Here is a 27,002-nt window from a genome sequence, read left to right as displayed (position 1 = left end):
TACTGAAGCAAAGTAGTTTTGAGGTGGGAGAGAGGAAAAGCAAAAATTCTGTTGCCCGGTGCTTGTGGAGGCCTGGGAAAAGCTGTTTATGGAGTTAAGCACAGCTGAATATTAAATTGCTGCACTCTAGTTACATACTCTTAATCACAATTCTCTGGTGCTGTTAAGCTTCAGGTTGAGAAATAGGCTATTTAAGTGGTGATCAAGACTCTGAACTGCATTTGTAAGGTATTTATTAACTTAGGTCTGAAGACAAGAGCAAGCTCATCTATAATAAGGCTCAGTTCCTGAACCATGTCATAGGACACACATTGAGGAGAACGGGCTTAAAGCACTGCAGAAGAAAAGAGCAGAATCCAGATGACCTTACTCCTGTGCTTACATAAACTCTTCTAAAACTGTCCTGGAACAGCACAATGTTTGTGGAGTGGCAAAAATGCTGATAAGAAGTTAACAATACTGGTGAAATGTCTGTTCTGCAGCTATCTCTGGGTTCACATCAGGGCTTTTATTGTGAATCCACAGATCTTGGAAAACAAATGAATCAAATCCAAGGGAAACTGACCTTCAGTTCATTCCTACCACTGTGGCACACTTTCTTAAAGGCTGGGCATAGTCCTGGCAACTTCTGCTCAGCAACGGGAGCTGCCACATCAAAATATTTGTGGTGGTAAAATCCGGAGTTCCTAAGAGCACCAAAGGAAGGACAAGTGGACCATGGGCTTTGTCCACAGTATCCTCGACATCTTTGAACTCAGCATTGTTGCTACTTCACACATTGTTTTAAACTCTTCGCTGGTGCATGCAAACCATGATTTTCTTTGTCTTTCTTCCAGTCCAAGATGACAGACTTCTGTGTACACGAAGTGTTTTGAGTAGGTGGAAGGTTGCTATTCCCTTCTTTTTGGCTTCTCTGTGCATCGAGGAAGCAAGTCTGCTTCTTAAGCCTGGACTTAGTCGAGGCAAAAGTTTCCTTGGGCTTTGAATCTTCTCATTGTTATCACACATAGCTGCTGCTGCTTCTTTTGATTACTGACTCCACTGATGTTAACCTGTGTTCAAAGAGCAGTGGACTGAAATCACAGATCCTGACTTGCCTGTTTGTCTGTGTATGGTACAACAGGGGTCAGCTCCATGTTGATCAGTGACCAGCATCAGACCACTTTGCCTGGCGGACTTGTGTGTTACTTGTTAACTCCTGCCAATGCCACGGCTCAAGACCAAAGCTGTCTTTTCACATCCAGGCAAGGACAGTACTTCTGGGACAGTACTCTGTTTGGTGTTCCACGGCAGCAGCTCACAGAACCTGAGTGTGTTGGGTTGGGAGGGAACTCACAGACCGCTCAACCTCCCTGTACTGCAGGGACCAAAGCAGATCAACCCTCGGACAAAACACCCGCTGACCAGGGAGGCTGGGCCAGGCTGCCCCACCAGCAGCCACAGCGGAGGGGGCCATGGGGCACACGGGCTCAGGGAGCACCTCTCCTTCGGGCTCCGAGGATGGCCAAAAGCGGCAGAGGAAAGGGGATGGTTTTACACTCAGCAGCTCCGGTGGCCCGAGCTTGGTGTAAAACACTTGGCAGGGAGCAGGTGGCATTTCCAGCCGGCGGTTCCGGCTCAGCCCGACAGGCCAGGCCGGCCAGGTGCGGCCTGTGGCGGTGCGGGGGGCGAGCGGCGGGCCCGGGGCACCCCCCACCCCCGGCCCTGCCTGCGCGCCGCCCCTCGCTGCTCGTTCCGGGGCCGCCGAACGCTCCCTCGCCCTCCGCCGCCGCCCACCCGCAGGCGCCCCGCAACCTGTATAAGAGCAGTCGCCTCTTTGCGGCCGCCGCGGCCTCGGCGGGCGGCGCGCCCGGGATCGAGCATGACGCGTGGGGCGGCGGGGCCATGCAGGTTCCGGGGCGGGGCGAGGCGCGGAAGCCCGCGGGGTGAGGAGCGGGGCCGTCGGTCGGCGCGGGCGGGATGGCGGCGGCGGGCAGGGAGGGCCCCGAGCTGGAGCCGGCCCCGGAGCTGGCGATGGAGCCGGAGTCGGAGCTGGAACCCGAGCCCGAGGCGGCGCTGGCGGCGGAGCTGTCGGCGCGGCGCAGCGCGGAGGCGCGGCGGCTGGTGCTGTCGCCGCGGCGGCTGTCCGGCCCGCTGCCCCGCCGGGCTGTCGCAGTGGTTCCCGGCGCTGGAGGTGCTGGACGTGAGCGGGACGGGGCTGACGGAGATGGGCCCGGAGCTGCTGTCCCTGCCATGCCTCCACACGTTGCTGGCCAAGAACAACCGGCTTGGCGGGCCCGGCTCGCTGCCCAAGGGGCTCGGGCAGGCGCCGCTCGCCCGCTCCCTCCGCGTCCTCAACCTCAGCGGGAACCGCTTCTCCGAGGTGCCGCCCCGCGCTGCTGCAGCTCCGCGGGCTGCGCAGCCTCAGCCTCGGCGGCAACCGGCTCCACGGCATCCCGCCCGACATCCAGGAGCTCCAGAGGTGAGGGATGGGCCCCGCGGGAACAGGGACGGCCTTGGTACGCCCGCCCGGGCTTTCTGCCGCGCTCTCCCTCGGGGGGTCAGTTCTCTCCAGCCTCAGGTGTCTCCAAGCACTGCTGCCGTTGACGTGGTTCTTCCCCTTCGTCATGTTGAGTTACCAAAATTCTTTATCTCATCCACAGTATATATATATATACATATATATATATATATATATATATATATATATATATATATATATATATAAGTGTCTAAAGGGTGGTGTAGAGGATGAAGGCAGGCTCCTGTTGGTGGTGCCAAGCAATAGGACAAGAGGCAGCAGGCAGAAATGATGATGCGCAGGAAGTTCCTCCTGAACATGGGGGAGAGCTTTACTGTGGTGGTGACCAACCACTGGAACAAGGTGCCCAGAGTGGTTGTGGAGTCTCCCTCACTGGAGGTGTTCAGTGGATGCAATTCTGTGCCATGTGCTCTAGGTGACCCTGCTTGAGCAGGGTGGTTGGAACAGGTGACCTGCTGTGGTCCCTTCCAACCCAGCCGATCCCATGTATTCTTCAGGTGACGATGGGCCTTCTGCGCTCACAAACTGGGTGGCTCTTGGCACTGCCCAGTCCCTGGGCTGCCCTGGTGCAGGAGTGCTCCTCTGGTCATGGTGTGGTTGGTGTGAGTGGTGGCATGAGGAAGGCTCTCTGTGGTTTTGCTCTCATGCACATCTCTGGGTGACAGCAAGATAAACTCCATGTGTCCTGCAGCTCATGGCTGCACGATGGATTGCTCAGGAAGATAAAGATGTATCTGTGGCTCGTGCAAAACAGCAGGGCCCTTTGTCCCATACAGCTGCAGTCTCACTGGTGGCATGCTGTCATGGATGGCCGTTTTGTGGTGTTTTTCTCAACCCATGGACTCGTGTAGATCTGACAGGTGCTGGCAGACCTGAAGCATGCAGCCCCAGGATGTGCTTGGGTGCAGTGGTATCTCTGGCTCTGGAGCTGTATCCAACCACACAGGTCAGTCATACAGAAACTCGTGGCTGAATCACAGCAGCTGGGAGCCAGTGGTGGGGTGGGAACAGGCCTTAGGCAGCGATGGGTCTTGACTGCCTGCGTTGGCCTGGGCTGGGTACTCCTGAAGCCTGGTGCCCTCCCGGGCAAGTGGGATGCTTGTTGTGGCACAGGCACGTCAGTGTGTTCTGCTGGATTCCCAAGCTTCAGGCTGACCTCTGTATGGTTCTCTGCTAAGACTTTGGATCTGAACTTTGTTTGCTCCAGCTCTTTGCCAAGGAACTTGCCAGAGGCAGCCTCTCTTACGCAAATTCCAGCACCCCTGACCCTAAATACCTGGATTCACTCTGATGGCTCAGCAGAGCTGCATCCAGTGGAAGCATGGGATGGGCTGTGTCTCCCGTGGGTGTAGGTGGGAGGTACCAGAACTGCTTGAGTGCTTTTGGGGAATGTTTTTGTCTGCTGCACTATAATACAATTGGGTTTGTGGCTTTTGTCCAGGTGGCATAGCATGCACCTGTTAAGGATTTGGAGCAATTCTGAGTTAAGCTCTCTGGACTGAGAGATGCTGTAAGACATTTGGGTAATGGAGAATGCTCACATCCTTCATGCAGAGTTTGATGCATCCTGGGTGGGACTGTCATGAGGAAGAGGACAGCTTTTTGTCTGCTGCTTTTTGTCAGCTTTTTGTCTGTCTGGGAACAGATGCTTCAGGGATGAAAAAGGAAATGAGGCAAGGGAGAGGAGGCCAATGGGGGAGGGCAGTTGCATGAGGAGGATGATCCACGTTGTCTCTATAGCATATGTGATAGCATCCAGGATGTGGTTGGGATCTGATTGTTGCTCCCAGCACTGAGTCAGAGGCTCCCGCCTGCTGTTTATATGGTTTCTGGGGTTGTGGGTTTTTTCTCTTCCTTTTTTTTTCCTCAGGACAGCAAACCTCAGCCCTGCTTGTCTTCTGTGGCATCCCCAGGAAAGTACTGGGCTGTGTAGCACTGCACATGGTGCCCCAGCATGATGCTGCATGCTGTACCTCTGTCACTCTGCTTTGTTCCTCTTGATGCCTTGAGTTTTAGCTTTCATGTATTCAGAGTCTGTGCTGCCTAGGGATATAGCTCTGAGCCTCATATTAAGTGTTATTAAGCTCTCTTCACAGAGTAGGTAGACAAAACAAATCCTTTTCCTGCTGGAGACCAAGGACAACAGTTACAAGTTTTCAGGCCCAAAAGCATAAACAATGGGGGACTGAAGAGAGAAAACAAGAAGGATGGGACTTCATAATCTGAAGATGTAATTGGACAATTAAACTCCATATGCAAATGGACCAAAAACTTATACAAGTGTGAGAACCTCATGACCAGTCATCCATTTTGTGACCATTTTGGGTCCACCTTGGGTGTAGTCCTGGCCAGGCTCTTGTACTGCCCAAGGTGTATCCTTTAAGGGCTTCTAATACATACCTGATGTATTCTCTAGCTCTGTCCAGTCTCTGTTCCAGATCAGCCCTCCCAAGGGCATCACTCTGACCTGCCCTGAAGCAGGGCTCCTTGTTGTCCTGTCTTGCAGCTTTTATTGGACTGGTCATGCTGGAACCCCCGGAAGGAGAATTCGGAGAGAGCAAATGCAGACAGAGCTGTTAAACTGTCTGTTCATCATTGCAAAGTGATTGTGTCAGGTGGAAAAAGTTACACTTAGGACACTGCTTCTGTCTGCTGCCCACGTCACCAGTGCTACCTCTTTGAACTTCTGCTAACATGTCAACATATATAATTGAACTTTAGCTCAAGATAGCAAATCTGTGCCCCACCAAGGATTGTCAGCTTCTTTACCACTCTGCCATCTGTGACTTCTGTATCTGGGACTGCTTAAGTAACAAAAGAACGCTCCACACAGCTTTGCCAGAGCTGGAGAAAACAACACTTTATAATGTGTTGTTCTCCAGAGGGAATCCGGAATCTGTTCATTGGGACACAGATAACCAGTGACCCTTGCCAAATGCATAGAAAGTACATTCTGGAGAGAAACTGCTGCCAGACTCTGTTTCTGCCTGCTGGCAAGAGAGGTGTCCTCAGTGTGAGTGTACTTGTGGAAGTAGATAAAATGAGCTTGAGCAAGGACAGAGCAGAGCCAGCTGTTAGAGCACGACAACACAGAGACTGTTAAGTTTCTGAGCTCTAGAGTTGGCAGTGGGACCTGGTGTTCTGGCTTCTATTAACCTCACAGATCAGTCTGCATATGCCAGTCTTGCTGTTGCTGACAAGTCAAGACCTTGACTCTTTTTCCATGTGCAGTATCTCATAAAAAATAATTTTTTCTTTATCTTAGGGGCTCTGAGACCACAGAGGAATGCAGGCAGCGCTCTTAGTGATCAAGTTTCTCCTGCTCCTTACTAGAGTTCCTGAGACCAGCAGCTCTCCTCCCATGACCCTGGCAGCTTCCTATTTGCTCCAGTCACTGATTATAGAGCAGACTGGAGCTGTAGAAATCTAGAAAGCTTCGTAGATTTCCAAGGAAATAACCTGAGCTGTGATGAGATTTTTTTTTTTTCTTAAAATACTCTGATAACTAAGTTTCATGTCTTTTCTTCTGCATCCCATAGTTTCCTGTTTTAGTTATTGAAGGAACAGCATATCAGTTTTAGTGAAGGCCAGGAAAATAGTAGGTAAGGAGTCTGTGTATGTGGTAAAGTTGAAAGTGTAAAAGCTGATGGGTCCGAGCTGCCAAAAGAGGAGGAACATACTGGTGGCTACGAATGCAAAAGTCCTGAAACGGGAGGTGCGTGCCTTGTGTTGTTACTCACAGGAAGATAATAAATCCACCACTTCACACCAAAACTGTACTCGGGTCAAGTGTATGTGCACAAACTTTTCTCTGGCATGTTCCTGGTGACTTGTCAAGTTAATGAATGTGGTGATAAGAGCCACAGCCAGTCCTGCTGCTGTCGTGCCTTGCTCCTTCTGACTTCAGTTGTCTACCCCCATCCTTGCCCACACAAATGTTTTGTGTGCAGTGCAAGATCCTACATGGAAAGTGAGTGCTGTGTTCCTGATTATTGGTATCTCCTGGGCTGTTGTGGAAGGACAACCAATATGCTTGAAGCTTCCTTTGCATGGCTTCATAAGTGTACGATCATGATTGCTCTGGTGATGGCAGTAGGATGATGCTGATCATAGCAAGCTGGCACCAGGGATGAATAACCTTTGCTTCATGTTTTCCATTAGGAAAATTCTGTGCTCTTTCATCGTAGTTTCACTGTAAGCATCGAGCGTGACCAGCAATAGATTTGTGTGTTTCTGAGAAATGTAAGTGTAGGCACTCTGCTGAGGGCCTTTTCTGGGACCATGTTTAGGCCATGCCAGGTCCTTCTGTATGGCCAGCATCCCCAGTTCCTGTCAGTACAGTGCAACACCTGGGCATTGGCTCTTGCCGTGAATTTAGAGTTGAGGAATGCACCAGACGTGTGAGAGCAGCCACCTTTGCGTTGTTCTCCTGTTTGTTGCCAGATAAAATAGGAGCTTAGCATAGGCAGACACAAGAGTTTTCTTCTCTGTGGTTCTCCCTGCTGACCTTGCTGTGTTTTCAGTGGGAGATGTTATGGTCAGTCACTCTCTCTCAGACTCTATTCACAGCTCTCAGCAGCTGCTGAACTGTGGCCTGCATAGAGGATCCCACTGCTGCATTGGTTCTTCGTATCCTCCCTCTGCTGATCCAGCTGAGGATGTACTGTGGGGCAAGGTGTATTACAGCTGGTGAGCTAGAAATGTGGCATCTGCTGTGCCCATCCCGACACAAAATTGTAGAGCAAATCTGGTAGAACATAGCTCTGACCTTCACGGTGCAGCTGTGAGTTTTTGGCTTAAAGGATGCAAGGTTGCCCTGATCAGTGTGCAGGCGTGGGAAGATGTCCTGCAAGTGTCCTGTGAAATGAATGATTCTCAAAGGCTTAGTGAAATGCAGCTGATACTCTCCTGCTCTGTAGAGGACTGGGAGTAGGCAGAGCTTGGAAAAGACCCGTGCATGTTCCTTTCCTTCTTGCTGGTGTTCCTCTAATAAAGCCTGCTGTGCAAGGGCTGGGATCAAAGACCTCAAACGCCTGACTGAATTCATCCAAGGTTTGTGTAAAGGCTTAGATGCATTGAAAACCAAAGCTTTAGCTTTCATTCGTGGGTAGTATTAAGCATGTTAGACAAGCATACACTTAAAGGACGCTGTTAGTGTGGGAAAAAGGGCAAGCAGAGCTTTGATAACAGATACAGCATTAGGAAATATGCTTGCTGTCTCCCTTCTTCTTCCCCTCTTCAAACGTTTTGCAATACAGTTCAGACGACTGTTTGATCTTAAAATTTGGTGTCAGCAAAGGCTATGCGGTTCTCTCAGGAATTAGCAAATCGTTAGAACAGGGTTAACAGGAGTGTATTGTGGGCTGCTTTGAAATTCCTCCCTTGCATGAGCCTCAAAACTGCCCTGGAAATTTCCTGCTAAAAAGTTTATCTTAAAAAGACCTGGAGCTATTTCAGGCACCACTGTTTGGTTTGGGCTTTTTTTATATTACCTATTTAGATGCATCTGTTTGATGTCAGCTGTTAAATTTATCCGAAGAAGCATCTGTGGGGAAACAGGGTGGATGAAAATTTGAGTATCTCCTATGCCTGAAGACATTATCCCCTTGAAATATGACTATGGGAGTGCTGTGGTAACTGATAGGGTATAAAAAATACCTGTAGTGTTCAGAGTGGCTCTTCTTATTTACTGAGTGTCTGGGGGCTTTTGGATTTGATTTGTGCTATATGATGACCTGAAAACATCAAGGACATACTCAAGCAAGAAGGTACAGTCTCTTTGCATATTATACATTGCTGCCACTCCCTGAATTGATCATAGTTGTTTGAGCATTTCTCCGCTCCTTTTCTAGTAGGTAGAAGTATTTTCATTGCCACCCTACAGGCCAGTGGTGTGAAATATGCTGCTGGAGCACCACATGATGGGCTCAGTGTGCTGGCTGTGCTTGGCAGCAGTTAGGACTGGTGCTGAGCAGGGGCTGCTGGGTGTGAGGCTGAAAGGGACTCTGGCCTTTTATAGTGTATTTGTCAACATTGCTAAAAGGCGGGAGAGAAAGTGTCAACCCTCATTAGTAACTCTGTCACATGGTTGTTGGGGTTTTTTTCAGATTCTGTTGAGACTGATTTTGTTAGTGTTTGTCCCCTCTTGAAACTCATTCAGCCAGAGTCTGTGTGGCAGGTTGGAAGTAAATCACTCATTCTAGCTTCAAAAATTGGAACTGAGCTTATGTTTGTTTGATGACAGTTGATCTCTGGTTTTTCGAAGATTCTTGACTTTTGAAAGTGCAGAAAAACATGCAGTTCTACCTCTGTGTACACAGCAGTTCACAAGACCTTAGCTGATCAATCAAAATGACTGTACAGATTAATGATTGTCAGAAGGGCTAGGTCTAAGTGTGAAAGGTTAGTTAGAAGCATTCACTGAGCTCAGTGCCATCCCTGCTGTGGTCCTCGTGCAAAAACCTGGGGTGAATGTTGTGGATTGCCTTACTGCAGGCTCCTTCTTGAAGAGGGCAGAGCGGAGCAGTGCTTTTGCTTGTCTTACCAAGCAGCAAACTGCCCTGCCCTGAGCAGGGCAGCTCGAGAGCCAGCATCACCTTTGCCTCCAGACACAGGCTTAGTATGAGTGTGACATGAAAATCTGCCAGGAGCAGATGAGCTGGGAGCTAACTCTGTTCCAGTGCTGTGGTCAGTGCTCTTGACAAAAGGGTTGTGCCTCTTGAAAATCCTTTCCTGTGTCATGATTAGCTTTGCTCAGACAATGCGTGACACTTCAATTTGATGCAGAAATGGCTGCTGTTGGTTCCTTCACCTTGCTTAGCCAAGACTAGGCTAGATCCTTCTTCCTGGCAAATTGTACTTTGAGGGATGGGAGTGATGGATTTTGTTTATGGGAGTATGGAGTTACTGATTTTGCTCAGCATTGTTTCAGTGGAAGCTATAAGAATATCTTTCCTATGTTTTAAATAAGTTTCTTTGTAGTTTCAAAACCTCCTCCCCGTGTTTTCTTATAAGTTAATCATCTAATTAATACCGTAAGTTGATGTGGAAATTATGAATTTGCTGTACCAGACTGAGCCTCATGAGGTTTTAGTCTACTGACCCCAAAAAGGTGATTCAGAAGATGAGTAAACCAAAAAATTTTTAGGAAGCATTTTGTTGCCAGTGAAGGGGTCATCTTATTTAGTGGGTTTTTAGTTTGAAACAGTTTGTATTCTGATATTATGTCTTTATATCCTTCCTGGTATGACTGAGTGTTCTCATTACAGACTTCACAAAGAACAGATCTGAAGCTGTAAGAAGTTTGTAGGCAGTGTTTTTGCACACTTAGTTTGTACAGTAGGCAGTTCTTGAGACATATGCATTTAATGCCTTGAAATGAATTCCCAAAACATTTTTACTGTATAACTTGTGCCTCTTCACCTTCCCTGGTTGGAGGTGTTTTTATGCCATATCACTTTACAGGCAATAGTGTCCTCAAACGCAAAGGATGAGGAGTTAATTATTCACTTTTCCTAGGAAATGCAAACTTGTACACATCCAAATCTTGTTTAAATATTGAAATCCACAGTGCTAGAATTCCCTTGCCCAACAGCTTTTGGTGTGGACTCCAGCAATGGTATGGAGTTAGAAATTGTATGGAATTGTATACTCAGCAGTTAAGTCCCTAGTGAGAGCCAAGCAGCCTAAATCCACCTCGGGAAACAATGGAGGCTTGAAGAAGGAATTTTGGTTAAAACTTAGGGCTTTGTTAGGGGATCAAAAGTTAATTAAAAATAATCTCTCCTTGACATGGTCTCTGCACGGCAGCCTTCCTTCTGCCCCCGCTCCTCAACACAGAGGCTGTCTGAGTAGAAGAGAGGTAAAGGTTTCTTTGAAGCAGTGGCAATTGGTGGTGGTTTTCTGCTGTGCACCTTCTTGCACGTTCTGAGTAACCTCCAATGTGCTGTCCCTTGGACTGCAGTTACTGCCTTCCATATAATCAAATTCAGTTGAAGGCTTAATTTTCTGCCCGCTTTGTCCAATTTCAATTTTTTAGATTGCCTTTGACATACTCCAAAAATACAAGGGGTCCCAGGGAAAGCTGAGCCCTGTGAGCATCTCCTGGTGTGTTGTAAAGGTCTGTCATTCTGTCCTTCGCTGTTGGGCACATGCATTTGTGCTGCTGGAGTGACCTCTGTAGCCCAAGCAGATGCTGTCATTGGATCTCTGGGATTCGAGTTTCTTGCAAGAGCTGAGTGAAATAAACTCTCTCTGCTGTTCTCCTGCTCCATCCCAGGGGAAGTCTCGGGGGGAGCTTCTCTGCGCTCCGCATATGTTGTAGCACAGTGTTTCAGGGCTCAGACCTCGTCTGGGTGCACCATTCTGACCCTTGGGTCCTCTGTTCTGTGTTTCTGTGCTAATTGTATCCATAGCGTTTCTCAGTGCTGGAGTGAGATGGAGGTGTCTCCTACTCCAAGGAAGTAATAACCTATACTTAAAAGAAAGGCTGATGGAGCCTGGATGAGTTCACTTTCTCTGGCCTGCGGGCAATGCTTGCTGGATCAGAGAAGGCCAAGATGCATTGTAGTTAGGCAACCCGAGTGTGTGCTGGAGATACTGAACCAGGACTGTGGGATCCATCCTTTTCAAATGTGGGAAAAAACCTTGGCTGTACTGTGATTAACAGGAAATACCCAAACTGAGGCTGCCTTTGTTCCTCTTTCAGAAAACATCTGAGAACAGGGAAAGAAAGCTACTTGAGTCCGTGGAATGGGGACTTGAAGCTATTATGTCAGAGAAATGTTTGTCAATTTTTCTTCCTAAAAGGGCAGAGATGCACAGTAGATGCTCCCACCTGACAGAAGGAATCTAGGGCCTCTCTCTCTTCCTGTCTCCAATTCACTGAGTTTTCACAGGACATCCAGTGATTCTTTTATTTGGGCCCAAACTGCAGTGTAGCCCAGCTGTGGTTTCTGGTAGCTTTGGGCTTCATGACTTCAGAGTAGTGAAATCAGTGTCTCTGAGAAATTGCCTGCGTGTACTTGTGTGACTCGGGTGCACTCTGTGCCGTGGCAGCTGTGGTGTTGGTATGTGAATTCTATCAAAGGGGGACTGGCTGCCTCTGACTAATGCTGAAAGGTTCCAGTTATTCACTGAGGAGTCAGATGATTCCACAAAGAGTAACTAGTGCTGGTGCAAGGCCAGGATTTCCAGGGAGAGACGCTGCTTGTGCTTCACTCCTGCTGAAACTGAGAGCTCCCACTGGCTGCAGCAGGATCTGTGGCAGTGCTGCAGACCCTGTGTGTGTGCAGGCTGCACATCCTTGGAAATAGGAGCAGGAGCTTTGCATAAGGGGCTGTAGTGGGACACAGTTGTCTGGTGCTTGCCTGCAGGTGTAATAGTGACTGCAGGAGTCTGGAGGTAAAATCTCAACATTATCTATTGTGAAACAGCAGCTCTGTTGTAATTTTGATGTGCAACTCAGCTTTTTTTTTTCTTGCTCTCAGCAAATTATCTCATAGGTAGTCATATGTCAATTTCCTTTAAGAAATGCACTAGCTGTGAAAACCTAGATGTTAAAGGAAACTTAAAATTAATGAAATAATCCACTCTTTTCTCTTCTGTTTTTCAGTTTAGAGTTTCTATACCTTGGAGGCAATTTCATTACGGCAATTCCACCTGAATTAGCAAAACTGCCTTCTCTGAGGTATCTAGTTCTGTGTGACAACAAGATCCAGAGCATTCCACCTCAGCTGGCACAGTGAGTACTTACTGTCATCAGCCACCAGCTGTAATTAACTCTTTGAACTTTTTCTTCTCTGTGTGTGGATAAAAGTACCTGGGAGGACCTATTTGTCCTTCAGTTTATTAATGTGACTGGATTTGAAAAAGAACATCCTTGGCATGGTGCACTGCAGGCAGACCATGAATATATGATCTGGAAAACTTAATGAAAGGGTTATGTTAAAAAGCTATCACTGAGATTGCACGTTACAGTGAATTAATAGATTTGTATAGGGGACTGTGAACAGTACCTAGGCAACTCAGAAAAGATAAATTGCTGCCTTAAGAAGTAAGAATGCTACTGTTTTTTAGTAATGAATGCTTGATGGGTTTTGCCTTTCACCCAAAACCTTTTTGTGTGTGCTTTTGTCTTGTACTATTCCCTTGGTATTCCTCACCTTTGGATCTCAGCATGTTCATATAATCATACAGTACAGCTTTAGTGGCTAGGTTACTGCTTTATCTGTAGAATATTTATCTGGAGAAAGAGGATACTGCAGTTCTGTATGTGTAGCCTCAGATAGGAAATTAAGATGGGAGGTATAGCTGTAACCCTAAAAACAAGTGAATGGCAGCATGGAGTTCTCCAAGTTGCAATTTGATAGTGTGGTGGGATTATTCTTAGAGTACAATACCTTGTAATTTTTACAAATTTGGGAGCAGCCCTGGGTGCTGTGCTGGAGCATTGCTTTGTGCTCCTGAGAGGGGAAAGCCTCATCCAAAAGCAAAAGAATTGCTTGTCCCCTGCGCCGCTGCTGGCCTGGCCTGACCTCGCTCAGTCCTGGTGGTATCAGCGCGAGGTGGTGCAGCCGCAAGCGATGAAAACAAGGGGCTTTCCAGGGCTGGCTCCCTCCCAGCAATCATCTTTAATGCATGAGGCAGAGCAGGTGACTTATTCAGAGCGCTGCATGGGACTGTTCTTGGTGCATGTGCTGGGTACAAGGAAGCGCTCTGTCCCCTGAAAGCACTCAGTTTGTACACTTTTGTTCTACCTTTTTTGGGGGTGTGTGTGTGGGGAATACTGAGAGGGATGGCAGTGTGTTTAAGACTGTGTTTCTCTAGCAGGTATTGTGGTGCTGAGCTGAGTTTTCTAGTGCATTGTGTGTACTGGAGTATGAGCAGTTCTTTTGAAATGAATTTATGTTTTTAAAAGGGGAAAAGCCAAAGAAAAAGAAATTGATGGGAGCGGGGACAGTCATCAGGTCTGCTTAATATAGCTGTGGGGCAATTTTGCTTGCACATCTTGACAGAGTATCCATTTCCATCCTTAGGCTGCATTCCCTGCGTTCCCTTAGCCTGCACAATAACCTGCTGACTTACCTTCCCCGCGAGATCCTTAACCTGGTTCACCTGGAGGAGCTGAGCTTGCGGGGGAACCCGCTGGTGGTGCGGTTTGTGCGGGACCTGACCTACAACCCCCGAGCCTGCAAGAGCTGGCCGGACGCACGGTTAAAACTCGCAACGTTCCCTATGCTCCCAGCGACCTCCCCGACAGTCTGGTCCGCTACCTGAGCTTGGCCAGCAACTGCCCCAACCCTAAATGCGGGGGTAAGTTCACCTTGACAGCTCTGCTTCCTGCTCTTACCTGATGGCTTCCTTTCCCTCTGACTTGCCGTGACTTTATAAGCTCACTCGGGTTCAAAGTGTTACTTGCTGCAGCCACATTCTGGCTGTACTCCCCTGGCTCCAGGTCTCCTGGAAACTTGTCTTCAAGGAGCCTGGTTCATTTAGGAACAGTATTCAGAGCTGTAGTGCTGGTTTACTGGATTTGCATGAGAATGTAATTGACAGCACTTCTGTCAGAATTTTGTAGCTCATCCCATCATTCCACTATGGTTTTATGATCTAAAGTTTCCGATCCATTTGTCCTGAAGTAGCTCAGAGCAAGTAATGGACAGCAGAACTTTTGCACACGCTCTTGCTGAATGGTGAGCATCGTTTCTGGGTGGAAAAGAGGAGAGTGGCTCTAGTGCTTAGCAATTACTTACAGCAACTTGTTTAGCTCTAGCTTGGGACCGCTAGCCTATAGCTCTTGGAAGGAGAGGACTTCGTAAAATAGCCTGGAATACCTGGGGCTTAATTTGGCTCAATGCTTAATCTTTAACCAGAGTAAATTATCTGCACATTTAGCATTTAGAAGATTAAGGGGGAAAAATCATTAATTAGTATCTACCCTGCAGTCATAATGCAAGCTGTATCTTCTTACAGGACAATATCAAAGCATGCTCCATCAGCCAAGATGGAAGGGCTGGTACTTATATTGGGAGGGGAAAGAAAAGTTTCTTTTTTTAAGAGTTTCACACAGCTTAGATAACAGTGGATTGGTTTTGTGCTTTTCACTATGCCTTATGAACTCTCACAGTTACTGCAGCATTGCTCTAGCACTGCAGGAGAAAAGCTTACTCCTGACCAGCTAGGACTTAAAACACTGCTGGAAACTTCTGAAATGTCAGCGTCTAAAATCACTTGCTGTGACAGGAAGAGAACGTAATTGTGTGTTACAGCAAGACTGTTGCCATGGAAAGTAGCATCCAAGCTCAGCATGGTGGCTTCACTCAAGCAGAAGAAAAGTAGAGCTGTGAAGGTCTATTTGTGAGCGCATTTTTCCTAGCTGGTAGAAGAGGTTTTCCAAGTTTGAACATAGAGTGCATTAACTCATTTGACATTTAAGAAGTCTGCAAATTCCCAGCCTGAGTTTTCCCCCTAATGGTTAGAAGAAATTGCCACGCTACTTGGAAGTAACTGCCCTGTGTCTTTACGTGAAGAGTGTGCTGTTCTGAATCACCTACCAAATACTGTTTTACTAAGAAAAGGACTTCTTTACTAAGAAAAGGAATTTCACATTTTCAGAAGTATCCTGGTCCCTTCCCTTCTACCAGTATCCCTTGTGCTCCTCCATCCAGCGCCAGTGCCAGTGAAATCCTAATTGAAGGCATGTGCTCCAGGCACAAGGGCCCTGCAGTTTGCAGGTCTCTGGGCACAGGCTCTCATGTTTTTCTGTTCCCTCTCCCTCACAGGTGTGTACTTTGACAGCTGTGTCCGACAGATCAAGTTCGTTGACTTCTGTGGGAAGTACCGGCTCCCACTGATGCACTACCTGTGCTCCCCAGAGTGCTCCTCTCCTACAGCTCTGCCTCCCAGAGCTCCACTTCCCAGAGCGAGTCTGACTCCGAGGATGAGGCCAGCGTGGCTGCACACAGGATGCAGAAAGTCCTGCTGGGATAACGGGGAGCCGGAGGGGAAGACGGGAAGGAAAATGGATTTGAAAAGCAATCATGGAATGGTGAAGGGAGAGCCACTGGCCTGAAGGGCTCATGAGAAATTGTCCTCAAGTCTATGCAGGGACAGAACATCTTAACAAGCCTGGACTTGCTTGGTGCAGTGCTGCTTAGGAGATTTAACTCAGTATCGTGCTGCCTGTAGGTTGCCTGGGGTTGTTAGAAATGTCTCCTGCCTGGGAGGCACCCCCCTCCCTCAGACAGGATCCCTCAGATTTGTTCTCACTGGCAGATTCAGAAGGATTTTAATATATGAAACTTGACTGGACTTCAGTCATCCTGCAGAGCAAAGGAGACTGTCCAGATCCTTTAACACTGTGGTAAATCAGAAGCAGGCTAATGATGCCATGTGAGTGTGTATGGACCCCAGTGTTTTATATTGCAGTGTGATTCCTTTCTGTCTCCTTTGATCTCAGTTACAGATTGTACACCCATCCACCGAAAATGAAAGTTGAATATTTTTTTTTTATTCAGGACTAGATTCTTCCAAACTGTGGTTACTCTTCCTTTGCCTAGAGGTGTAGGGTTTTTGTAGTGTTACAAATGTTATAGCCATAGAACTGAGCCACCTTTTTTTCCCTTGTTATACTAAGCTGCTCTTAGTGTCTCCTTCTAACAATATTTGTTATTTTTCCTCCTCCTCCCTCTTCCCATTACACCTGAAGTGTTGCTGTCTTTATGGTGCCTTCAGAAAACAGACAAGTTGTTCTGTTATAATTGGCATTACTTCAGACTTGTGGCCTGTGCAAGGGACCAGATGTGATGCTCTGTGTCATACTTCTGAGTCTCAGCTTACTGGAGCAAATCTGCTTTTACAGCTGTGAATTGCAGCAAAGGTCTCGGTTGACATTCTTTGTTTATAAAAAGCCACATTTCCCCACTGCAGTTTGCTCGGCTGTGCTTGGCAGAGTTACTTTCCATCTTTAAGGTTACATGCCTAAAGTACATAGCAGCTCAGTGAATTGAAAGTACCAGAGAAGTGCTGTGGAGAATTCTTTTTTCCTGATTCCTAACAGGGGAGGAGAAGCTGTTTGGGAGGCAAAAGCATGTTATCTGACCTTCTTGCACGAGGTACTTTTGAAATGTCTTCCTTATTTATATTTGTTTGCATTTGCTCTCGTTGCAATAGCTTTGGCAGTCTGTTGATGGTTCGAATAACACATCTAGTTATCTTAAACTCTGTTTAAAGGAAAGCTGCAGAAAATACTCAGGAGCATCAAGAAATACCTTATAAAATTAATGTTACAAATTGACAGGTATCTATAAATCTGCTTTATGAGACTGTTGTGTGCTTCACTCAGTGAGAGCTGCCCCTTTATTAATATTTCATGATAGACAGTCCTTTTGATGCAGTTTCTGGTAGAGCAAATCCAACTGTGCCTTTGAATGCTATGAACAGAGCAAAACCATCATGTTAAGAAGCTGAAATGAACAAGAAAAACTTTCTTAAGTTTTGGCCCTACGGGGTAATTTAAAACCTGTGCTTCTCTCTTGCATTCAGAAAACACATGTACCTATTTTAACATCTTATGGCAGCTCTGTGTTAATGGTCCTGTTTAATTATGTTTGACACTTTATGTATTAAAGCACTTTGATAATTCTGCTCTTTATAACTAGCTTTAGTGATTTTTTTTTTTAATTAGACTACAATTTTTGCTTTCATGTGACCTGAAGAACAAGGTCTGTGAAACTTTGTATGTTCCAATCTGTCTCGGTGTGCAGGTTGAATTTTTTTGCCTTGCATTTCCTTGACAGAACTCTTTATTTCCCCAGTTTCCCTTGGAAAGAACTGGAATTTGAAAGAAATTATCTGTTAGTAAAATAGTACCTTGTCCATTGTTAATCATTGCAACTTAGTTCCCACACATGTGATTCCCTGTGTGCATTGATCCACAAGGAATAATTGCATGTGCTCTATGCCTTTCCAAATAATTTTTTAAGTATGTTTTTAAGACACAATGAGGTGTATGTGCCAAACAACTGGATGTCACTTTAGCAAATTCTATGATGTTTGCTTGGAAGGAAGAACTTACAGGTGCTGAGAGAAACCAGCTGCATGCTGTTAGTGAAATTGCAACCAGTGAGTGGCCTGTTTTGTTCATCTCCTCCCTCAGATGCCTCTTGCTGTCCCAAGTGAACATAGTCACAGCAATGCTGAAGGACAGCAAGATGATTTCAGAGCCACAATTTTAACTTGCCTGCTGGTGTAACTGTAGCAGTAAGCTGAGTGATCTAGAGCTTGACTGTCCTGCCAGCAAAAGTGAGCCGCACAAGTTGAGATCTCAAGATCTTTTGAGTCAGGGCCATGAGGTACCACCTTCCTATTCTTGTCTTTAGCAGCAGCTGCCTTGAAGTCATGCATTTTTTTCACTTCGCAAAGCTAGATTTCATCAGTTCCTGTTTGCACAGTTGCACCTCTGTATGTGATGAGTTCAGACCAGTGGTGGCTGGTTCTAATGTAGCTCGATCCTTAACTGCAGTTTCTTCCTAACTGAACAGGCATCCCCCTTCTGCCCAAATATTATATGGTCTATTAGGGTAATCTTTTTTCACAGATTCTTCATTGTAGCCAGGTCAAAACTTGACAGCTTATGCAGTTGATATCTGTGCATTTTTAGACTTGATAAAATGTCTCTTAAAATTTTATATATATATATATATATATATTCCTGAAATAGCTACCAAGTTTTCTTTTTGCTGCTGGGCTTTTAAAGTGCAATTCCAATAAGTCTGAATTTAAAACAATCAAGAACTTGTAGGAAAAACAAATTATTGGTTGGTTGTGTTTGCGGTTTTTTTCCCTCTGAAGTAGTTTTGAGAGGACCAGGGATGCAGATATATACTGTAGTGCCTAACATATTGAGCCCCTGTGAGTCATTTTTCAGCAATTGCTGGCCCCCAAAGACTTGAAAATATACTGGGCAATCAAACAGGTGAGACATAACTTGAAAATACACAGATGGATAATAGGCATTTGTTTCTACCATCCCTCTCTCAAGGGCCCTGAGAAATAGGCAGTGTTTTTGCCACTGTCAGTTTGTTGTTTTCTGTCAGTTTTTAGCAGATTTCGGCTTCTAAAGATGCATCTTGAAGTGAAGTCTTCAGTGGATGTTTTGGTATCAGTGCCCTTGTTGCTACAGCAGCCCAGCAGGACCAGCTTTTGTAGCTGTTCTTAAGCTGAGACACAAGTGTGTCAGGCAAAGTTGCTCATTCCTTCTTCCCAGTGGGGCCTGGGGCCCTGCTGCATTCATCCCCTGCCCCACCAGGCCTCTGCCAGGGAGAGCTGCTGGTGTGTTTCTGAATGCAGGTACTTGATGGGATGGGAACTGTGGGGTCGTGTTAAAAAGAAGCAGAATATCAATTTGATGGGAAGCAACTTAGACAGTTGCCAATTCTTTTATGTTTCTCTTTCTTTAATAAGAGGTGAGACCTGAGGAAGTCAGTAATGAATATTTAAACATACTCTGAAGTGGCCAGATGCAGTTTTTCATGGGCTTCTGTCCTGGTCATTTTAAGTCTTTGAAATCTTGTGTTGAATTATAATGGGACTGGGGGGAGGGAGGGGAGAACCAACTCCTTTTTGTTCCTTACTCTTGTTGGCAGTAATGAATGGAAGGAATTTAATCCAATGAAAGTAATGAAACTTAATCCTTGCAATGCATTTTGTTGCCCAGTTCAAAGAACTATTTTAATGCATCTTATTCACACCATGCCCTCCCTCCCCAACTGAAGACACTTCAAATAGACTGCTTCAGAGTGCACACTAATACAGCAGTAACTCTGTCTTGGAAACCTTTCTATTGATTATTTCACTTGCTTGCCTGACTAGAGAATTGATCATTTACTGACCAGAACACTAAGGGTAGAAAGGGTTCTCATCCAGCCCTCTTGTCGAATTTTTATATAAGCATTTGTTTTAAGACATCTTAAAGTGCCTTATGATTTTTAAAACTGTATTTTGCCTGAAACATATGAATGTAGACTATCTCTAACTGTATTTCATTATAAGCTGTAAAACAAATTGCAAACACTAAACCTACAAAACGTTATTTCTGCTGTTGTCTGTCCATTATTTTCCAACATCTCAGTTCCGGTGTTTCTGCAGACAAAACTCTTGTAGGATTGGAAGCTTTGAAATGGGGCTGTACATGGTCGGGGAGTGGATGGGATTTGACCTGGTCTGTGTAAAACCAAGAGTAGGTGAGACTCCCAAAGGGACTGCTGAAGCTCCTGGCTCTGGGGGCCCACTTGTGACAGACCAGTGTGTGTTACAGAACCAGCCCGTTTTACTTCTGGAAGAGTGTTGCAGAGATTTGCTGCACAGTTCAAAGGCAGAAGTAACTCACAGACAGGATAATACCCAAACAAGAGCAGGTGGTGTCCTGGTGGAGTGTTCTAGCAATATGAAACAACAGGTCTAAACTTTGTGAATTGTTTCCCTCTTAATACACTAACCTTGAAACCTATAAATGACTTTTTGAATGCTAATTTTCTGATCGTGTTAACTGGCTAATGTGTTTCCATTTCTTTAGTAATCCCCTGTTTCCTCCTGCATCCTGAAGAGTTTTGTGATCTGTTGCCAAAATGTTTCAGATCCTGCCATGCAATTACCAGCTGTCAGTGCAGAAATGTGGTGTATTGGAAAATGGGATGATGGGGAACAAGAATGACTTGATATTAACTTCAGCAGGAGCTATTTCAGAAATGGTTTCAACTTCATATGTAAGGAAAACCTTCTCAAATTATGCAGCAGCTCCATTTTGAGTAACATAAAGTACAGAGGAGTGCAGTGACCTTGCAGTAACAGCCAGGCTGAGAATATTCTTATTTCTTTTTGTTAACTAATTTAAAGATACCCTTTTCTTTGCCTTCTTAATGCCTACTTTATATTTGGAAACAAAATCCTTGAAGTGATGATTCCTGACATTTTATTCTGTAATTAATTTAATAATTGCCAACGTTTTATTCTTTAGGAGCAAATCTTGGCCCTCAGACCCTCACCTCTGCCTTTAGCACTAAAACAACAGGAAGAGTGCAGAGGAGATGTGAGTGATGTAGATGGCTGAACCAGATGCTCAGAATGTCAAATTGACATTTTAGGCTCATGCAGTTGCACAGCTCTAAAGGGAAGTGTTATGTTGATGCATTGGAAGTGTGTCATCATAAAGCAGAGCTGTACTTCTCTTACTCAGACATGCTGCCTTAGGTGATCAAGACAGCTAGAGCTGAATGTGTGCACCTTTTTCTCTGCACTAAGTTTGGGAGCTGCAGTTGCTCACCTTTAAAAAAAAAAAAAGTTTGGGAGAAAGTCCAAGTGCTGCATTGAAGGGCAGGGCCATCTCTTTGTCCTGGCCTGGGACTTACTGGTAGCAGCTCAAAGCTACTCTCAGAGTGGGAAGGATTAATGTGTCTTCAGGGTGTTGTCCAAGTGCTGTCTGTAACCTGTCTGTAACCCCTTCTTGACTCCATGGAAAAAGCAAGACCCGAAGTTAGTACTAGTGAGTTGTATATTTATCCTAAATATTACCCTTTCATCAGAGTGTCAAAAGGCTGGCTGCCATTTTACACACCTCTGAAAACCATTTTGTTGGCAAATAAATTATTTCATCAAGCTCTGTCACTCCCTGTGTAAGGGAATGAGACAGACCAAATGTTACAGGGTCCTTGCTTGAGCTTGACTTGGGCACTGATGAACAGGTGAATTGGGAGGGCAGACAAACTCTTCATCTGGGTGATAGCTGGGGGCAGGGGGTCACAGAGTGAGCCCAGCAGGTCAGCATGACACCCTTTGCAAGGCCACAGCCATTTACTGCTGGTGAAAGGACATGTATGAAAGCCATAGCACTGTTTCGTTTGGGGGGCTGTCCCTGAAGGAGTAAATTTCAGCCTGACGGCTTTGAAAATGGATAGGAAAATGCCATTGTGGAAAAATTCAGTAATTCCTGGTGTTCCTGGCATCCCTAGTAAAAGTTAGTGTAACACACATGCACAGTATTGAGCAATGTCCTTTTTGTCAGCCAATGTTACGTGGTTGCTTTAAAGCCTTGCCTTGCAAATGCTGTTTGTAGACTTGGGAGGGCAGCCTGTGGTTCCTCAGGAACTGCCATGTGATGGGGTGGGTGACCTAAGGGATTCTCCTCCTGAGCAGGGTAACACTGAACATATCCTGACCAAACTGGCATTTCATGGGAATGGGGTGGAATATGGATACTAGAAATCAGAGACCTTAACATTTCCCTTGACAATAACCCTCTGCTTCAAACACGCTTGAAGGCTGGGGTAAATCTGCCCTTTTGGGGACATCCTTTGCATCAGGTTAGCAGGTCACTGCTAGTCTTGTACTTCCTTGGCAGAGGATGCCCCTGGGCCACTCAGGACAGCGCTTTGTTTCCCTGTGTAGTCCTGCTCTCCCTCAGAGGGCCTGAACTCAACCTCTGTTCATAAAACCTCCCCACAGGCACAGGGGGCCTGGTGAAAGCACTGGCTGAAACCCAGCACTTTGTTTCTGTTGTGAGTAGCAATGCTGAAAGGGCCTTGCTGGAAGACTTTAAAACATCCCTTACATTTCTATAAACAAACACCCTTTGTAATCTAAATCAGACCCGAGTAGTTTGCAGCAGTGGTTTTTATCTTCAAATAAACACTGCAGTGTGTTTTCCAAGTTGGGTTCCCTACTTACTCTCTTCAGGTATTTGGAGTTAAATTGCATCTTTTGTTTGTTTTTCTTTCTTTAAAGCAGTCCTGAGTCTTCTGCTGAGAGATATAATCATAAAAGGCCTTGCAGAAAACCCCATGCAACTGGCTCGTCAAAACACGTTTTGAAATGGTCCAGGAATGTCTGAAACTTTATGTTGGTCTTTCACAACTCGCAACCCCATCTGGCTGCCTTGCACTTTGAAAACCTGTTCAGAGATGACCCTTTGCCATGGTTGTAGGGAAAGCCCCCACTGTGGTGCTGGCCACAGCTCGTCCCTAGTCCCACGCACAGCCCTCCCAAGAATCCTGCCTAGGAACACTTCGTAGTGCTTCTAGAAAACCAGATTTCGTTTGGTGTCTGTGTGGAGGGGAGAAGTATGGCCTTGGGAGGCAAAACTGCCCTTGGCTGAATGCTGACAGCTGGCACATGCCAGGTGTGCTGTGGCAGCAGGTATTTTCATCCCTGTGCTCAGAGGTCCCTACACTTGTGGGCAATGAGGAAGAAAACCACTGTGCAGCACATCCAGGAGCATCGTGTTGCTTCCACACCTCCTGATGGAGGGCTGTGGGCATGTTACATTTAAACTCTGCATGAATAAGGTTTCTGCTTTGGCTCATTGCTATAAATATTGTCTGCTTTAATAGTGTCTGGCAAAGCCCTGGTGGGGTATATTCCTGCTCCTGTGATTCCCGCTTCAAGCAGGGCATTGTGGCTAGTGAATTCCCCATAGGAAAGAGGGCAAAGGCAGGGCGTTGTCCCAGGGCCAGTGTGTTCCTGTGGCAAGGAGCCTGAGCTTGTGCTTGTTTACCTGTACTGTTGCACATAAATGCCATTTGCACTGGAGGGGATTAGCAGGGTTGTCTTCCACCACCAGCCTGGAAAAGGGCATATGCCAGGGGAGGGGTGTTACTGTCATTTCTGCAGGTGGGTGGCCAAACCAAGTTCTAAGAGCTGCCCTGGCTGCTGGGGAGGGTGTCAAAAGGGCCCATGCAGGGGCATGGTCCAAGGGAGGCTCATGTAAGGTGCTCCTTAGGACTGGGAAACGGCAGATGCCTTTGCCATTATACAGTTGAGGTTTTGCATCCAAGAGGTTCACCTTTTCTTGGAGAAAGAGGTTCACCAGTGGCTGCCTGCTTCTCCTCTGGGTTGTAACAGGAGCTTTGCTCCCACAGTCACAGATCTGCCCTTCCAAGGTCTTCAAGGACCCCCTTGAGAAGTGTATTGAAAAGGGGTGGCAAAAGTGTCACTTCTGTGTCACACTGCCAGTTACCTAAATTTTTGGAGATTCACATTATGAAATAACATCGACCCCAGTGTAATTCCTCAAACACAACACCAGCTTCTGAACTGAGGGTATCCTGACAGAGAACACCTTCCAACATCATCTGTGGTCTCCTGGCAAAGGAGAACACCAGGGGTGATCCTGTGCCATCCATCATGGGTTGTGAAGGTGGCTTCTGTACCAGGTGAGTGAGAAGGAAACATCCTCTTTAATGACATTTTCTGAATGCCACTCCCTCTTCAGACAAACAAATATGCCTTCTACACCATCCCACTCATCACAAGTGTCTAGAGAGGGTGTCTCACATGATGCTTTTTAAACCATCGTGGTGGTGTTCCCAGATTTCTGTGGCCAAAGGTGAAGCCCGAGTATAATTTGACATGACAAATGAGGTTCTGGTCTAACATGACAAATGGCAACAGTGGGTTGTGACAAAGGGCCTTTGGATAGAGCAGAACACATTTCATCACATGTAAAGGCAACAGATGTTGCTTTTTCCTGGGTAGAGATGTAGGAATATGGAAATATTGCCCCACAAATAATTCTTTCACATTCATTAATGCACAACATATTAATCCTCAAGTAATATCTGGGATGAATGAGGAGGTTCATGGTTATCATGACTCAGCAAATCTTTCAGGTGATGGCTGATTCATCACCAGCAGAAAGCTTTTCATCCTTCCACAGGTTCTGCAGATAGCTTTATGTTGGTTGTAGTCTTGGTCCTGGTAACACAGGAGTTTGCATGGGTCTGCAGTAACTTTGCTCATTCAGTGCCTTCTTTCCTAAGTCCAGAGTAAAATACCCTGGCAACAGAAAGGCTGGAATGACATTTGAAAAGGCTGTTCCAGTCATCTTTTGCTACTGCTCCAGGTGCCAGCATAATGTGTTTTCCCAAGCCTCCTTCCCAGAAACCTGGTACATCCTTGGGTTTAACCACTGCAGAAGCTGAGTTGCTGCTTCGTGAGAAGACACCAGTGCTGGCACTGCTGGCTACAGTGATAAAAACACTTCTCCCTTGCCTGCATTTTCTCCTTGTCATAACATGCTTGAACATTCCGGATCTGAGAGTTTTCCATGTGACTGTTGATTTGTACATGGCAGCCCAGACATTTCCCCCTTCTTCTCTCCTTTCTTTTTACAGAAACAACCTTTTCATACTTGCAAGCCCTGTTGCCTTTTGTCATAAACTTTTCTTCAGAATTCTCCAGGGTGAATAAAGCTGACAAAAGTCTTGTCTTCACAATCTTTTATTCAGCAACGAGAGTCTTCTTCATGCAAATTTCATTGGCAAACATCTAGTCAAACTTTTTCAAAGACATCCACTTTTTCAATTTCTTTTTAAGAAAAGAAAGGTGTGTTTCTTTTATTTTTAAAGCAGCTCGTGATGAAGGAGATTTCAGAACCTTCAGAGAGACTGAGGAGTTCACAACTTCAGGGCTGGTGTGTGTCATCCTATGAAGCCTGTGATTATAATCCCTTTAAAGGACATTAAGCAAAAACTCTTGTGAGTTGTACAATATTTTCCCATCTCAGATTCTAAACGATGGGGTAAAGCATCGGCAGTTGCTGCTTTAAATTCCTTAGTGGCAACAAAGCAGTGAGCTTATTGATCAAAGTGCTTCACAGTTTAGCAAAAAAATCTGTACTAAAGGTCTGTGATTTTTCAGGTACATGTCCTTGACTCAAAATAGCTTTAAAGACCATGGAAAACCTATCATGTGACTAAAATGTGAGCATATTTAGATCAGCATCCACCAAGGGAAAGGTGTACTTTAGTGGTTGTTAAATTGGGTGTTGCACATCCAGGGAAAGCTTTATTGGAAACAATAGTTCTGCTTCTAAAATTTCTTTGTGCCACCTTTTACAGAGAATAACAAACAATAATTTCCTTGCATGTCAGGCTTGCATTTGCCTTGTTTCTCAATTATCACCCCTTCTGTTCCTGTTCTACTTTCCTTGCTCCAGGATGGCTCATTCAGGATGGATGGGGAACATTCTCATTCAACACATTCCCACCAGCATCAGGAACTAATTTTGAGCGATGAACATCTCCCACCAATGCCCTCTGTGCCACATGGTTCTCAGCCTCAAGTCTTTGTTTCTAAGGACTGCCATGAGCAAGAGAGCATTGTTTGTGAGGATCTGGAAACAGGGATGTGCAGTCCTTACCTGGCAGCAGAGTGCTTAGCATCCAGGGAGAGAAGGGCCAGGCCCCTGCTGCGACAAGGAAACACCTTAAAAAGAAGGTAGTGGCCGTCTTTCCAGCTCTTAAATGGAAAAATACTTTAGATGTGGCAGCTAGAGCCAGAAAAAAAGAGATGCTTCTGTTATGTACTGCATGTGCATTAGATCTGTATTAATAGGGATTTGGGTTTGGTTTTACTCTCTACTGTTAGAAAGAAAAACATGTTCACTGTGTCAGGTAGAAGAAAGAACACGGTGAATAACTGAGATGAGATCATTATATGACTTCATGACTAGTCATGGACTGCTACAATTGAAGGAAACTATCATTTACCACTTGTTATTTAGCAGATGGGCACAGCTGAAACTCGGCTCCACTGCAAACTTCATTGTTTCCCTGTCAAATCCTAAGAGGCTGAGATACCTCCCAGGAGACCACTAATCACTGCTGGCACTGGGTGTTGCTGGCAGCATGAAGTGAACCTTAAAAGCTTTGGTGGTTCAGATTAGCATCAAAAAGGCTGAATGCTTCCTCTGGGTTCCAGGTCATGCTAAATGTTTAATAAAAATCCTACATTAAGACTCAGTATGAAAGGAAAGAGTGGGCAAGCTTTACTGACTGCATCTGGCATGACCAGTCCCTTACCTAAAATTAGCCGAACTCCTGGTCTCCTGTGTCAGCATGCACCAGGGCTTGGGCAGAGCCTGGCTGGTCCTCCAGGAGCTCGGACCTCTGCAGGCTTTTCTGAAGTGTGGTACCAGGCATGGCCCTTCAATGAAGCACCATCTAACCTCGGAGGGCATTTGTTACCTCACCAAAAACAGGGACTGATGAAAACCAAGTCTCCAACGGAAAATACAAGTGGAAAAAAACCCACAAGACAAAAACTGTGTGTTCTTCTGCTCCCCTCCACCCTCCCATGCTATTTTTTATATTATGGTAAATAAAATGTGTCAACCTCTGGACAGCTCAGTCAAGGACGCACTGTCCTCCCACTGGAACCTGTGCTTTGCCATAAGTTATGATTCTGCCCGATCCCATCCCTGTGAGAGGGATTGCTGATGTTTAATAAAAGCTGTGCATGTGCTCCTACCCCATGTGGGAGAGGGAATAATCCACCAAGTTTCTCTCTCCCCTTTGTGCTGGTTTTGGGTGGGGTAGAGTTAAGTTTCTTCACAGTGACCGGTATGGGGCTGTATTTTGAATTAGTGCTGTCCACAGGGTTGATAATACGGAGATGTTATTGCTGAACAGATCTTACACAGAGCCAA

General features: G+C 45.9%; 1 protein-coding gene across 1 annotated transcript; it reads left to right on the top strand.

The window, feature by feature from the left end:
- Positions 1 to 1,925: 1,925 nt before the first annotated feature.
- On the top strand, positions 1,926 to 19,609 carry LRRC58 (leucine rich repeat containing 58). Its single transcript, XM_066341007.1, is given in 8 exon segments — positions 1,926 to 2,136; positions 2,138 to 2,368; positions 2,370 to 2,461; positions 12,135 to 12,263; positions 13,558 to 13,697; positions 13,700 to 13,834; positions 15,304 to 15,408; positions 15,411 to 19,609. Coding segments are annotated over 8 exon segments (1,110 nt in total). The 5' UTR covers positions 1,926 to 1,959; the 3' UTR covers positions 15,512 to 19,609.
- Positions 19,610 to 27,002: the final 7,393 nt, after the last annotated feature.

The sequence above is a fragment of the Sylvia atricapilla genome, chromosome 2, assembly GCF_009819655.1.
Source record: "Sylvia atricapilla isolate bSylAtr1 chromosome 2, bSylAtr1.pri, whole genome shotgun sequence".
Taxonomy (NCBI): Eukaryota; Metazoa; Chordata; class Aves; order Passeriformes; family Sylviidae; genus Sylvia; species Sylvia atricapilla.
Note: the sequence above shows the minus strand (reverse complement) of the source record. Positions and strands in the feature narration are given on the sequence as shown.